Source organism: Megascapheus bottae, chromosome X, assembly GCF_031878675.1.
Source record: "Megascapheus bottae isolate mThoBot1 chromosome X, mThoBot2.hap1, whole genome shotgun sequence".
Lineage (NCBI taxonomy): Eukaryota > Metazoa > Chordata > Mammalia > Rodentia > Geomyidae > Megascapheus > Megascapheus bottae.
The window spans coordinates 40173604-40189085 of NC_143547.1; the positions used below are offsets into that span (position 1 = coordinate 40173604).

Genomic DNA, 15482 nt, shown 5'->3' on the forward strand with positions numbered 1-15482 from the left:
AAGTCCAAGGACAGTGCTCAGGCCCTGAGCTCAAGCCCAGGGCTGGCAAAAGAAAAGTAAAAAGTAGCTCTTCTGGGCCGGAAGTTTGGCCTAGTGGTTAAAGTGCTTGCCTAGCATGCATGAAGACCCGGGTTTGATTCCTCGGTACTACATACATAGAAAAAAGCCGGAAGTGGTGCTGAGGCTCAAGTGGTAGAGCTCTAGCCTTGAGAAAGTCCAGTGCTCAGGCCCTGAGCTCAAGTCCAGGACTGGCAAAAAAAAAAAAGTAGCTCTTCTGACAAAAAAGAATTGTTCTTATTACCTGACTTACATATGTAACAGTGACTCCTCGGTATATCGCCTTTACAATAACAAAAAAAAAGTATAATTTCAGAAGAAAACTAAAAATAAGTTTACACATACTCACATTTGCCCACATCTGCAATGTAGAAGGGTCAATTTTATACAACTGATTAAAGTTACAATACACAATAGCATCTTCTGGTAATCCATACTGAGAACGGGTGGTTACAATAATGGTACGAGGAACCTCTTCACCAGTTGCAGCTTTATTATTGATCTAAAACAAGGAAGAGAATGATTATAGTTAAAGATAGTGTTAAGGGCTGGGAGTGTATCTCTGATATAGCCGGTTGATTTTTGTGGTGGGGCATCCTAGGGTTTGAACTATGTCCCTGAGCTTCTTTTCCTAGGTCAAGGCTAAACCTCAACCATTGGAGCCACAGCACCACTTTCAACATTTTGATGGTTAACTGCAGATAAGAGTTTCATGGACTTTTGCTCAGGCTAACTCTGAACCATGATCACAGCCTCCTGGGAGGTAAGATTAAAACATGAACCACCAGTGGTGGGTCCAGTTTGTTATTTTTTAATCAATAAATCCATAAGATGTGATGTACATCATTTGCAGTCATGTCCCTGAACTGCACTGAGAAAATATTCACAATTTCCTAAGATGCCAAAAAAAAAGTGTTGCCCAAATGTAGGGGTGCAGTATCTGTACTATAAAATTCTGGCTCTAATTAAAAATGAAACCCCTAATATCTACATAATGAAACCAATTTAAAAAATGTTTTAAGCAATAAAAAAGGAGGATGAGTCGGGCTCATATCTATAATCCTACTCACAAGGATGAGATCTTAGGGTCACAGTTCAAAGCCAGCCCTGGCAGAAAAGTCTTTGTGACAGTCCTATCTCCCAGTTAATCACTCAAAAACTGTGAGTGGAGCACTAATGATAGCACTCAAGCCCCCAAGTTCAAGCCCCACACCAAACACACACACACACACAAAAAAACAGGGTAGGAATACAAAACAGGATAGGAAGACAAGTTCAAGGGCTGCTGGGCTTACACAATAAAATTCTGTCCTAACTCAAAGAAACATATGTGGTTAGTTGGGAGGGTGTGGGGGAAGGAAAGGGGGATAAAAACACAAGAAGGGATATCAATGTTCAAGAAATGAAACCACTACCTGACTAATGCAATTGTAACCCCTCTAGACATTACAATAAAATACATACAATAAAAATGATAAGTAAAATACAATAAGGAGGAGGAGGAGAAAGAGGGCGAGAAGGAGAAGGAGAAGAAGGAGAAGCAGCAGCAGCAGCCACCAGGTATGGTGGCTCACACCTGTAAATCCTAGCTACTCAGGAGGCTTAGAGGATCAAGGTTCAAAGTCAGCCTAGGCACTCTAGTCCCAGAGACTCTTATCTCCAATTAACTACAAGAGAACCTGAAGTGGAGCTGTGGCTCCAGGATAGGGCAATAGCCCTATCTTGAAGAGCCCAGGGACAATGCCCAGGCCCTGAGTTCATGTCCCACAACCAACAAAAGAAAAGAGAAAAACAGAAGAAAAAAAATAGAGAAACATACACAGTCACATACTGGTGGTTCAACCTGTAATCCTAGATACTCAGGTAGCCTAAGATGTAAGGATCACAGTTTGAAACCAGCCTGGGCAATAAAGTCTGTGGGACTCTCTTCACCAAATAACCACCAAAAACCCTGTAATGGAGTTGTGGTTCAAGAGGCAGAGCTCTAGCCTTGAGCAAAGTAAGTTCAGAGACTGTGCCCAGGCTCCAACTTCAATCCCAGGACCAGCACCAAAGGAGGGGGGGGTGAGTGGAGCTCAGGGACATCAGCTAGGACCTGAGTTGAAACAGCACAAGTAAAAAAAAAAATCAGACTGAGTGCTGATGGCTTACATGAAGCTGAGATCCAGAAGCTCATAGTTCAAAGCCAACCCAGGTACTACTGACTCAAAATAACTAGCAAAGTAGGGCTGAAGCTGTAGCTTATATCGAAGAGCACTCACTGGACAAGAGCAAGCCAAGCAAGTTCAAGGCTCTGAGTTTATACTCCAGTATCACAAATTTACAAATTTAGATAACTTAATAAAGGAAGCAAAATCCTACTAACCCAACAGCAAGAATTTGCTTACCTTTTACTTGCATGAAATACATCAAACATCATCACACTTCAGGACTAAACTGCAACTATTCCTCCAAATGGACTCTTTTCCCAAGTCTGTCTCCTCAGATTTACCACCATTTCTAAGCTAGTTAGTAAAATTTGTCTTAGTTTCCAAACCCCCACATTTGAATGTTCTCTTACATGATTATTGAGAATGGCTATTTCAACAAAATTGTTAATCGTGAACATGTCTGGGAGATCCTTGTCTTTTGATATTCTCTTGACAGAACAACATATTTGCTGCTTATTCACAACATATTTGCTGCTTATTCACATAAACACTATATGATCACTAAAAAAATGCTGTGTTGCTATGGTTAAACATGAGCCCAATGTAATTCCATTCACTGGAGGACACAGAATTATAGTGCACTGTGCTGAATATAATGACAAACCCCAAATGCTACATAAGCATTGAGGCCAAGTATCAACTGGAATAGAAAGGGATAGATTAGAAAATAAAACAGGAAGAGATTCCTAGTGGAAATTAAAAGTCTAAGTAGGAATTTCATCACAAAAAATGTGTTTACAGAGGCTGGGAGTATGGTCTAGTAGTAGAGTGCCTGCCTAGCATGCACGAAGCCCTGGGTTCAATTACTGGGTACCACATACACAGAAAAAGCTAGACGTGCTCTTATGGCTAGGTAGTAGTCCAAGAACAGTGCCAGGTCCTGAGTTCAAGCCCCAGGATTGGCAAAAAATATATTTAGAGAAGGAATGAATAAGATACATGATGCCACCATATGGCCAACATATGTATGATATACAGTGAGAGAGTAAGAGATGGGATAAAAGGATGGTATTAATACAATAGTGTCATAGTAACTAAGCTGGCTCAGTACCAGGGACTTTTTGAGCATAATCTATTAAAGATTTCAGTTTCCATTGAACTCACTTCCTCATGTGTAAAACAGTATCAATAATGCTTATGATGACATTTAAAGAAAATAACTGCATTACTTAGTAATATGTAAAAGCTTTTATTCCCTTCTTACCTGTGTGGTTGCCAGTCCATTGCTAATACTGAACCCATTAATTGTTATCTGGATCTGCCCCCTGTTAATCATTTCAATTACTGCTTCTGCAATAGTATTCATAGGAATGACAGGCATATTAAGAGCTGCATTACTGCTGTCTGCATTGTCTCCTCCATCAGAAGATTTCATCTTTAAAAAAAAGAGATACAAAACGCTTAACTAGAGGAAAGATCCCAAATGTAGTTAACTTCATTTCAATGACAAATTGACTAGATTCTGACCTTGACAATTTTCACATCTGGTAGGCTATCAAGAAATGCTTTGAGATCGATGCCATTCAGAACAATCCGATTGTCATAAATGTGCCCATTGGACTTAAAATCAATGACTGCTTTTTTCTAATGGAAAAAAAGTAATTATAGACACGCATCTTAGGCTATATATGGACAATAACAGGCTACAAATGACTAGAATTCATTGAAATACTCCACAGTAGTGTTTTCTATCTACCTTCAGATGAGGGAACATATTAGCATGATCACCAATAAAGAAAGTATGAGGCATATAAGCCAGCTTCTCAGAATATTGCTCAGCAACTTCTGCTGGTGAGGTTTCCTGATCTGTGATGATATAATCCATAAAAAGTGCACCGCTAGTACCAGGATATCCAAGCCACATTGCCTTTAAAAAAAAAGAAAAGAAAAGACAATGAAGACTAAAGCCTTCTTCATTGAGGGTAGGGAGGGAGATGGAGAATGGGAAAAAATGATGAAAGAAGTGACATTGAACAAGATATATTGTTCTCATAAATTGACTTATGCAATTGAAACCTCTTTGTACATCTATTTAACCATAAAAGAAGAACCTTCACTGGTATTCCTATCTTTAAATTCATCAAGGCCAGGATCTGGTGACCTGTAATCATAGCTACTCAGGAGGCTGAGATGTGAGGACTGTGGTTCAAAGCCAGCCCGAGCACGAAAGTCCTTGAGACTCATTTCTAATTAATCACCAGAAAACCAGGAAGTAGCGCTATGGCTCAATGTGGTAGAGCACTGTAAGCCTTGAGCCGAAGGACTCAGGGATAGTGCACAGGTCCACAGTTCAAGCCACACCACAAATTCATTTATTCATTCATTCATCAGTATACATTAAATATGTACAGGTTTTTGTGTTGACTATTCCTCAGAAAATCTTTCATTAAAATACCCTAAGAATTTAAACAATATTGAGTTTTTAAGCCAAGAACAATCAAGAAGGATTTTAGACTAAGCCTGTCTGCTAACCTTGAGCAAAAAGGATCAGAGACAGGGCCCAGGCCATGAGTTCAAACCCCACAACTGACATATAGTAATTTAGTATTGTTCTACACCCAATATTCTACCCTTACACATTTCAAGAACATTAACTTTTAAAAATCATGCATTCTGCCTTTATTTCAAATGTCAGCCAGAGGATTAAAAAAAACCACATAACTGTCTTTTTTAGTCAAATATGCATGGTAAATGATTGCTCTCAGTTCTCTTACCTGAATAGGAGCTGGCCTGAGAGCAAAGAGTTCATTTCGAGCGCCCTTTGTATAGCCATTCATATTTACCAAGATGTGAATTCCATCCTGATGGATACGATCAGCTGCTTTTCCATTACATGGAATCTACAGAATAGAAAACACAACCTATGTACCCTCTTAGACTAATTCTAATTCATTCTACTGGTACTAAATTTTAAAAGCACAAATTAATGATATTACATTAATATAGGTCAGGAATTTGGTTAAGAGTCATGAAAGATTCAGGCGCAGTGGCTCACGCCTGTAATCCTAACTACTCAGGAGGCTGAGATCTGAGAATCAAGGTTCAAAGCCAGCCCAGGTACAAAAGGACCTGAGACTCTTATCTCCAATTAACATCTAGAAAACAGGGAAGTGGGTCTTGGCTCAGGGGCAGGGCGGTAGCCTTGAATTGAAGAGCTCAGGGACAACACCCAGGTTGAGTACAAGCCCCATGAACGCCCCCCTCCAAAAAAAAAAAGAGCCAGAAAAAAGGCCGGGTGCGGGGCTGGGAGTTTGGTCTAGTGGTAGAGTGCTTGCCTAGCATGCACAAAGACCCGGGTTCGATTCCTCGGTACCACATACATAGAAAAAAACCAGAAGTGGTGCTGTGGCTCAAGTGGTAGAGCCCTAGCCTTGAGAAAATCCAGGGACAGTGCTCAGGCCCTGAGCCCAAGCCCAGGACTGGCCAAAAAAAAAAAAAACCGAGTGCTAGGGCTAGGAGTTTGGCCTAGTGGTAGGGTGTTTGCCTAGCATGCACAAAGAACTGAGTTCAACTCCTTGGTACCACATATATAGAAAAAAGTCAGAAGTGGTGCTGTAGCTCAAGCAGTAGAGCTCCAGCCTTGACAAAGTCCAAGGACAGAACTCAGGCCCTGAGTCCAAGCCAAGGACTGGCAAAAAAAGGGTTGGGTGCTAGTGACAGATGCCTGTAATCCTAGATACTCAGGAGGCTGAGATCTGAGATTCATAGTTCAAAGCCAGCCCAGGCAGAAAAGTCCATAGGCCTCTTATCCAATTAACCACTAGAAATCTGGAAATGGAGCTGTGGCTCAAAGTGGCAGACTATTAACCCTGAGCAAAAAGAGCCCAAGGACAGCACCTTAGTGCTGAGTTCAAGCCCCACAACTGAGGAAAAATACAAAAAATTATCAGAACATTATAGAAAAATAAGACAAAAGAAGCAGTTTCTGTCTTCTTCACCTATGTATGGTGTATTCAAGTGTACATCTTTTTTTTGCCAGTTGTGGGGCTTGAACTCTACACCTGGGCATTAGCCTTGAGCTCAAGAGCTCATAGTCAATGTCCTACACCTTGAGCCACAGCACCACTTTCAATTTTCTAGTGGTTAATTGGAGATATGAGTTTCTTTAGTACTCAGACTGGCTCTGAACCAATATCCTCAGATCTGGACTCCTGAGTAGCTAGGATTAAAGGCGTGAGTCACCATGCCTGGTTCAAGTATACATCTTCAGAAGGGTTGGAGGGGAGTACAGAACTCAAGAGAAAAAGGGTGGAAAAAAGAGCAGTGGAGTTCACTGGACACTGATGAAACTGAACTATAAAACTTGTGGGTGGAAATGGGAGGGAGGGACTGGGAGAGAATGAGCAACAGAAGACATTGTATGAAAGGAAACATACTTGTTACCTAAATCAGATAATTGTTACCTGAAACAGGTAATCGTAATCAATCTGTACATTACCATTATAACAATAAAGTAAATTAATTTTTTAATGTCCAAAAAAGGAAGAAGCAGTTTTCTTCAGAATTGAATGTATTAGGGACAGGTTTTAAGATTTGATTGTTATTTGAAGATGGATAGAAGGTTGAAGAATATGGCCATACATGCTCTCAGCATTCAGGAGGTTAAAGCTGAAAGATCAAGAGAGCCTGTGGCTAACTTGTTTAACAGAATGGACTGTGTCCCAAAAATACTTCTCCCAAGGATGAACAAAATGCTAGCCTGGTACTCAGTGTGTACCATGTTGAAAATTAACTATGTAATTTGCAGGAAGAGGTGAAAAGGGTAAAGTGAAGGTGTAATATTGTCCAGAAAGAAGTTTTTATGACTTAATGAAATGGTAACCGTTCTGTATAACATTTTAATAAGAATAACATTTTTAAAAATTTCCTCCCAAGCTGGGTACCATTTGCTCATGCTTATAATTCTATGTACTCAGGAGGCTGAGATCTAAGGATCTTCACTCAAAGTGAATAAGGACAGGAAAATTCATGAGAATCTATTTGGGCTGGAAGTTTGGCCTAGTGGTAAAAGTGCTTGCCTAGCATGCATGAAGACCTGGATTCAATTCCTTGGTACCACATACATAGAAAAGGCCAGAAGTGGTGCTGGGTATCAAGTGGTACAGCACTGGGCTTTGAAAAAAGCCCAAGGACAGTGCCCAGGCCCTGAGTTAAAGGTCCAGGACTGGCCAAAAAAAACTTTTTTTTAAACTACCAAAAAAGCCAGACATAGAGTTCTAAGTCCAAGTTAGGGCACTAGCTTAGAGTGGAAAAATACAGAAACAGGACTAGGAATATGGCTTGGTGATAGAATGCTTGCCTAGAATGCACATAGCGCCCTGGGTTCAATTTCCTCAGTACCACATAAACAGAAAAAGCAGGAAGTGGTACTATGATTCAAGTGGTAGAGCACTAGCCTTGAGCACAAAGAGGCTCAGAGACAGCATCCGGGCCCAGGACTAATAATAATAATAATAAATAATAAATACATAGGAACAGAATCCAAGCCCTGAGCTCAGCCCCAAGATTGGCAAAAAAAAAATACTCCCATTTGAACAAGTAGCCAACCATTTAATAAAATGAATAACAGGAAAGTGAAACATATCTGGGAAGAAAGCACTAAGAGAGGAGAGAGCAACACTATGATGAGATATATACTCTATATACATATTGATATATTATATAGATCGATATGGATCTGACATCCAAACTCTTAACTTAATTCTAATTTTGTTCTTAAATTTATATGCCAGTAATTGCATAGATATTCCATTCTTGAATACCTGTTTGTTAAACTTGACATTTGAAATGATGTAAAAAAATCAGCATTCATAAAATCTTTTAATGAAAAAAAACAATTCAATCATAAAAAAAGGGAAGTACATGAATGGAGAGAAAAAGAGTGAGCAAATGCAGTCATCTTATTCAATATACATTATGTAAAGATTGAACTACACTAACTTGATAGCACGAATGGAATGGAGAATGAAGGAAGGGGTAACATTGTTCACGATGCATTACACAGGGGTGGGGAGTTTGGCCTAGTGGTAGAGGGCTTGCCTAACATGCACAAAGACCCGGGATAGATTCCTTAGTACCACAAACACAGAAAAAGCTAGAAGGGGTGCTGTGGCTCAAATGGTAGAGCTCTAGCCTTGAGAAAGCCCAAGGACAGTGCTCAGGCCCTGAGTTCAAGGCCAAGGACTGATAAAAAAAATACATTACACTCATAAACCTGACTTTCGGAGTTGAAGCTCCTTCATACAACTACTTGATACAAATAATAATAATAAAAAAAAAACCTACATAACTTAAGGGTCTGGCAAGGGTGAATGGGGAGAGAACAAATGAGTGATACTGACCAAGAAGCACTGCACTTACAACCTGACATTTCGAATTGTTAACCTTATTATTCAACTACATAATCTTTTTTGAATGGCCAGAGCACAAAATAGAGACAATAAATGAGTAAAAGGAAAAAAAATAATGGCCAGAACCTGGGTGAGGAGTTACACACCTATAAAGCAAGCAAGTGAAAGACTGAAGCAAGAAAAATGTGAGTACAAGTCTACCCTAGGATATATATTAAGAACAGGTCTTAAAGGAACCAATCCAAGTCACATCAAACTAAACACAAACAAAAATATAGTCAACTATACTTTTCTTTTGCCAATCCTGGGGCTTGAACTCAGGAACTAGGCACTGTCTTTGGGCTTCCTCAAAGAGCTCTACCATTAAAGCCATAGTGCCACTTAACATTTTTTCCAACTTCTGGTGTTTTCTATGTGGTAGACCAAGGAGTGAAACCTAGGGCTTCATGCGTGCTAGGCACTCTATCACTAGGCCAAACTCCTGCTCCTCAAGTGTACTTTTAAAGCAACTGCTATGATGCAAAAAAAAAAAGTTAGGGCATACCATCTTTTGATTTTGGTTCCCAATCTTGAACTCTAGGCTTGGGCACTGTCCCTGAGCTCCTTTTGCTCAAGGCTAGAACTGTATCACTTGAGCCACAGTGCCGCTCTCCAATTTTTCTGCAATTAATTGGAGAAAAGAGTCTCATAGACATTCATTCCCAGGCTGCCTTCAAACCAAGTTACTCAGATCTCAGATTCCCAAGTGTCTTGTACTTCATGTGTGAGCCACCAATTGTCTCAAAACCTTTCTACTAGGACTTCAATGCATACATGCATACATGCATACACACATACACACACACGCATGTGTATGTATGTGTATATATAAATGTGTGAGCTGTCTATCCTATGGCACTCATCTATACATATGTAGGTACATACATGCAAATGGCATTCATCAATTCACATAACAGATTATGTTCATTAGAATGTCACTCATTGATACATATATGCATATATCATTCATCTATTCACATTGCATATTATCTTCATTAACTAATGTGAACAATAAAGTCCATAAAATTAGACGTACATACTCAGCAAATTTATTTCCCAGAAATTTCAACCTTAATTTACCATAAAATTTCACTTAGAGGAAAAAATAGAGCTAAGTACAGAAGACAGGCAAAAGCTAATGTCTGAAAATACTTCATTTATACTTCATACCTCATTTATTTTCCTTAAATGGCCTGTTTATTCTTCATTTTATTAATTTATTAAGCTAATAGTTATTATTTTTTCTATCACAAGTGGTGGCTCAGGCCTAGAGGCATGATTCAAGAAATAAAGCACCTCCCTAGCAAGTACAAGACTCAAGTTCAGAGCTAACACCATAAGTTCAAGTTGACTTAAGTCAAGTTCACCTAAAGAGGCCCAGATCTTAAAATACATTAGAACATAATAAATTATACAAGTTTCTAGGCATTCACACACAGTGAAACCAAAGCAGGCTATACTTAGGAAAAGAAAATACGGTGCAATGCCTATGTGCATCTGATCATAGAAAATATTTATCAGCTGGGCATCAGTGGCTCATGCCTAGAATCCTAGCTTTACACGAGGCTAAGATCCAAGGATCGGGGTTCATAGCTGCCCTGGGCACAAGAATTCCATAGACTCATATCTCTAATTACCTGACAGAAAATTGGAAGTGATGCTGTGGCTCAAATGAGAGAGCACTAGCCTTGAGCTGACAGTACCCAGGCCCAGAGTTCAAGCCCCAGAAGTGCCCCCCCAAAAGAAGCTCAGAGACAACACTCAGGTCCTGAGTTCAAGGTCCAGAACAGTCATATACACACATGCACATGCATGTATGCACATATGTGCGCGCGCGCACATGCGCACACTCGCACACACACGCACGCGCACACACACACACATACATACACACACACATACACACACACAGAGGCAAATTCAGATGAAAAAGGAAAAAAAGTGCTGGTTCAAGGGCTGGCAGTTATACATCCAAGCACAGATATATTACATTTCTACTTTATTTGCAACTTCAAAAAAACTCAAATCATTACAAATGTAAATGAACAAGAAAATTGGCCAAGTGGTAGAGTGCTTGCCTAGCATGCACAAAGACCCGGGTTTGATTCCTCAGTACAACATACACAGAAAAGGCCAGAAGTCAGTGATTGCATATAGAGAATCCCTTCTCGAATATCTGTTAAACATGACATTTGAAATATGATGTAAAAATCAGTGTTAATAAAATCGTTAATTAAAAAAAAAGAAATGGAAAGGCCAGAATTGATGCTGTAGATCAAGTGGTAAAGTTTTATCCTTGAGAAAGGCCAAGGACAGTGCTCAGGCCCTGAGTTCAGGATAAGGACTAGAAAAAAAAAAAAAAAAAGGAAAGGAAGTCAACCCGACTCCCTTTAACAGCACCAAAACATACAGACTATAGCCGTGTGTAGCAACTCATGCCTGTAATTTTAGCTATTCAGGAAGCTGAGATCTGAGGATCAGGGTTCAAAGCCAGTAAAGTCCATGAGACTCTTATCTCCAACACACCTCCAGAAAACAGCAAGTGGATCTGTGGTTCAAAGGGTAGTGTTGTCCCTTGAGCTGAAGGCTTCAGGGACAGCACCCAGGGCAAGGGATAGGGTGGTAGCCTTGGGCTGACCAGCTCAGGGCCAGCACCCAGGCACAGAGTTCAAGGCCTATGACTGACCAAAGAAAAAAGAAAATACAGATTATACCTGGTGCCTATGCAGGAGGATGACATCTAAGAATCACAATTCAAAGGCATGGAAGTCCAGGAGACTCTCTTATGGACCACCAGCAAACCAGAAGTAGCCCTGTGGCTCAAAGTGGTAGAGCACTGGCCTTGAGTGAAAAAGCTCAGAGACAGCAACCAGGCCCTGAGGTTTAGCCCCATGATTGACTCCCCTTTGCCCCCCCCCCAAAAAGCCCACAAAACAAACAATATTTGTATGTATGAGGTTCTGGTTGAATCTCTTAACAAACATACACCCATATACAACTAGAGGTATGGCTCAAGTCTTAACACACCAGCCTTGAGCAAAGAACCTGAGGGAACAGCCACAAGGCACTGTGTTCAAGCCATAGTACTGGCACCAAAAATAATTTTTAAAAAAATCCTCAGTCAAAAATTTATTTAAATTTGATCAAAAAAAAGTTTCAGCTGGGTGCAATGGCTCATGCCTAAAATCCTAGCTACTCAGGAGGCTGAGATCTGAGGATCATAGTTCAAAGCCAGCCCAGGGAACTAAAGTCCATGAGACGCTTATCTCCAATTAACCACTAGAAAATGGGAAGTGGGGCTGTGGCTCAAGGGGTAGGGTGTTAGCCTTGAGCTGAAGAGCTCAGGGACAGCACCCAGGTCCAGAGTTCGAGCCCCAGGATGCACCAAAAACAAACAAAAAAAAGCACAAGGATAGCACTGCACTGAGACCTTGAATTCAAACCCCAACACATGCCCACCACCACACTCATACCCACCCACATACACACACCTCACCTACCTGAGAAAGGTCAATGAAATGATTGGCTTCTGCCATCACCTTCACTCTAAAGTTTGTGCCATCATCTGGGCTCAGGGCATAACAAAATACCTGAAAGGTAGCATAAAATACACGTATTAATCTTGGTTCCAATAGTTCCAAAGACATTAAGTTTAACTAATAGAGTCACTAACACCACCACTATTGGTTATTTTTGTCTTTGAGACAGGGTCTTGCCAGTTCAAGTTGACCTGGAATTCAGTACGTAACTCAGGTTGGCCTCAAGTTTACAATCTTCCTGCCTTAGACTCCCCAGTGCTGGGATTTTAGGCATGTACCAACATGCTCAGTAGCATTTATTTAAAAATAAAAGATTAGAGAAATATTTGTCTTACCTCAAATTTATCTGGATTGTGCATGCCTGGAATAGACTGCATAAGGTGAGAAGTAGGATGATTCCCAAAGTCAGAACTCACATATCCTACACGTAATCGGCCATCACTGAGCTTCAAATCTTTTGGATGTTCATAGGGTGGTTTATGAAGGACATTAATCTATCAACAGAAACCATCCTCATTTATCAAGTATACATGTTCATTTACATCTAAGAAAACTAAAAGACACAAAATGTTCTACACCTACTGAGTAAACTCTAAGAAAACATCGTTTGATACAACCTTAGTAGTTCATATAACATGCTTATCACATGACCTGTTCCTACAACCAATGAAAGAGCCTGAGAAAAATTACAACTCATAGTAATATGAGTATGGTGAACAGAAAATAAACACTAGTCCCAGGACTGGCACTTTAAAAATAAAAATTGTACATAGCACTCTATTTTCTAAAGCAAATTCCAAACTCTTAATGATCAATCCCTATTCTTAATCTCAAAGAGGAATATAAAATATCATACTTTACTAAACATCAATAGTTTTCAATATAAAGGAAAACACTTATTTGTTAATATTCTAAGTTAAGGATTCCATCCTTTGGGTTAAAGGAGTTTATGCTGGAACACAATGGAAGGTGGCTGACAAAGTCTCATTTCCCAGCCTGGGTGAATTTACCTTAATTTCTTTACCCATACATTAAATCTACATCGTTCTCTCAATGTTTTAGTTTACAAAGATTAAAAAAAAAATCACACCTTATCCAAGCAGAGGTTCCCATGCCTCTCAGCAATAGCCTTCCTGAAGCCATGAGAAAGAGGATATAGCATACTATGATGAGGATGCACAGAAGGCAACCTATTCTTCTCTAACTGGTCGGCCACAATACTGACCAATTTCTTCATTCGCTCATCATAGTCTGTCCAATCACAGACAATCTAGGTAGAAGCAAAAAGAAGTTATATGTTTCTGACCTACAATATATCAGATAATCTATTAACAGTTCTGTCTCTAGTCAGGCATGGATTATTAGGGTGCCTAAAAATTAACAGTGATTACAATACTACAAAGACAACTGGACTGTTATTATTTACCTGTAAGCAATGAGCCAAATTACAATAAGCATCAGGAAAATCAGGTTTAAGTTTCAGAGCTGTACGGTAAGAAGCTATTGCTTCTGGAATATTCCCTGAATCCTAGAAATGAATAAAAATGGAACATTAAGAAGTCTCTAAAAATTGAACATTCAGTGTTAAAATGAACAAATGATAGTGAAGAACATTACCTTGTGAATGGAAGCCAGATTGCTGTGGGCATCTGCAAATGCAGGGTTAATCTGTATGGCACGAGTATAACACTGCAATGCTCCCTGAACATCCTGCATCTCCTTTAGAGTATTTCCCATGTTAGAGTAGGCATCCGCAAAGGTAGGGCTGATTCTGAAGGAAAAGACAATGGTTTTACTGATCTACTATAAAAATCTTGAATCCCTAGAATATTAACTTGGTCAACTATTATTAAATGCCATTCTAGAAACTAGGGATATACAGGCAAAGTAGTAGACTGCTTGCCTAACATGCATGAAACACTGGGTCTGATCCCCAGAACTGGGAAAACAGAAAAATAAGCTAGGCGCTGGTGGCTCATGCCTGTAATCCTAGCTACGCAGGAGGCTGAGATATGAGGATTGAGAATCAAAGCCAGCCAGAGCATTAAAGACTGAGTCTTATTTCCAATTAACCACTAGAAAACCAGAAGTGGTGCTGTGACTCAAGTGGTAGAACACTAGCCTTGAGATGAAGAGCTCAGGGACAATGTTTGCCTAGCATGCACGAATACCAGGGTTCAATTCCTCGGTACCACATACATAAAAAAGCCTGAAATGATTCTGTGACTCAAGTGGTAGAGCTCTAGCCTTGAGAAAGCTTAAGGACAGCACTCAGGCCCTGAGTTCAAGCCCCAGGACTGGCAAAAGAAAAAAAAAGAAAGAAAAGAAAAGAAAAAGAAAAGTTAATTTTTATATTTGCTATATACCAAACATTTGGAAATTAAACACTAGAAAGTTAAAAACAATCACAATGCTGTATCTTACCGAATAGCTTCCTTATAATGCATCAGAGCTTCCTGTAGTTTGCCCTGCTGTTGTAAGACACTTGCTAAATTTGAATGGGCAGCAGCAAACTCTGGGAAGACCTAAGAGAGTAAGGATCACAAATTAAAAAATATATATATACATACATATATATACATATATTATTTGGGCTGGGAGCGTAGCCTTGTGTTAGAGTGCTTACCTAGCCTATACGAAACCCTAGGTTCAATTCCTTGGTACTACATACTCAGAAACAGCTGGAAGTAGAGCTATGGCTCAAGTGGCACAGCACTAGCCTTGAACAAAAGTGTCCAAAGGCAGTACCCAGGCCCTGAGTTCAAGCCCCAGAACTGGCAAAAAAAATACTTGCCAAAGCAACAGTAGTAATTTCCCATAACCTAAGAATCTTGTTCAAGTACATTTATAGCCCTGTACTTCTCTCCATCATTTGTCTATTCATCTTTCAAGGGTAGGAGCTCAAATTCCACCTCTTCTATTTGTACCATTTCTTGTTTCAAATATGAGGTACACTTCCTTTCCTCAGTACCACATACACAGAAAAAGCCAGAAGTGGTACTATGGCTCAAGTGGTAGAGTGCTAGCCTTGAACAAAAAAATTTCAGGGACAATGCCCAGGCCCTGAGTTCAAGCCCCAAGACTGGCAAAAAAAATAAGAATAAAAAGACAATTACTGCCTCAATGTTTGGTTTAGTGAATTCAAATGACTTAAACACTATTTTTATAAAAGAGCTGGATAAAGCTGGACAATGGTGGCTCACACTAGTAATTTTAACTATTCAAGAGGCTGAAATCTGAAGATTATGGTTTCAAAGCCAGCCTGGGAAAGCAAGTCCAAGATTCTA

General features: G+C 39.8%; 1 protein-coding gene across 3 annotated transcripts in view; it reads right to left on the minus strand.

The window, feature by feature from the left end:
- The window catches only part of Ogt (O-linked N-acetylglucosamine (GlcNAc) transferase), a 75613-nt gene that overhangs the window by 39099 nt on the left and 21032 nt on the right, over positions 1-15482 (minus strand). For all 3 annotated transcript variants that reach the window (XR_016533806.1, XM_090326409.1, XM_090326408.1), the window contains exons 9-19: positions 14620-14720; positions 13813-13966; positions 13622-13723; positions 13286-13465; positions 12531-12689; positions 12157-12246; positions 4982-5107; positions 3964-4134; positions 3735-3851; positions 3472-3642; positions 407-559 (exon numbers count right to left, since the gene is read on the minus strand). Coding sequence is in view for 2 of the 3 variants with exons in the window: in XM_090326409.1 (XP_090182535.1) it covers positions 407-559; positions 3472-3642; positions 3735-3851; positions 3964-4134; positions 4982-5107; positions 12157-12246; positions 12531-12689; positions 13286-13465; positions 13622-13723; positions 13813-13966; positions 14620-14720 (1524 nt within the window). In the remaining variant the exon portion in view is untranslated. The remainder of the gene's footprint in view (positions 1-406; positions 560-3471; positions 3643-3734; positions 3852-3963; positions 4135-4981; positions 5108-12156; positions 12247-12530; positions 12690-13285; positions 13466-13621; positions 13724-13812; positions 13967-14619; positions 14721-15482) is intronic.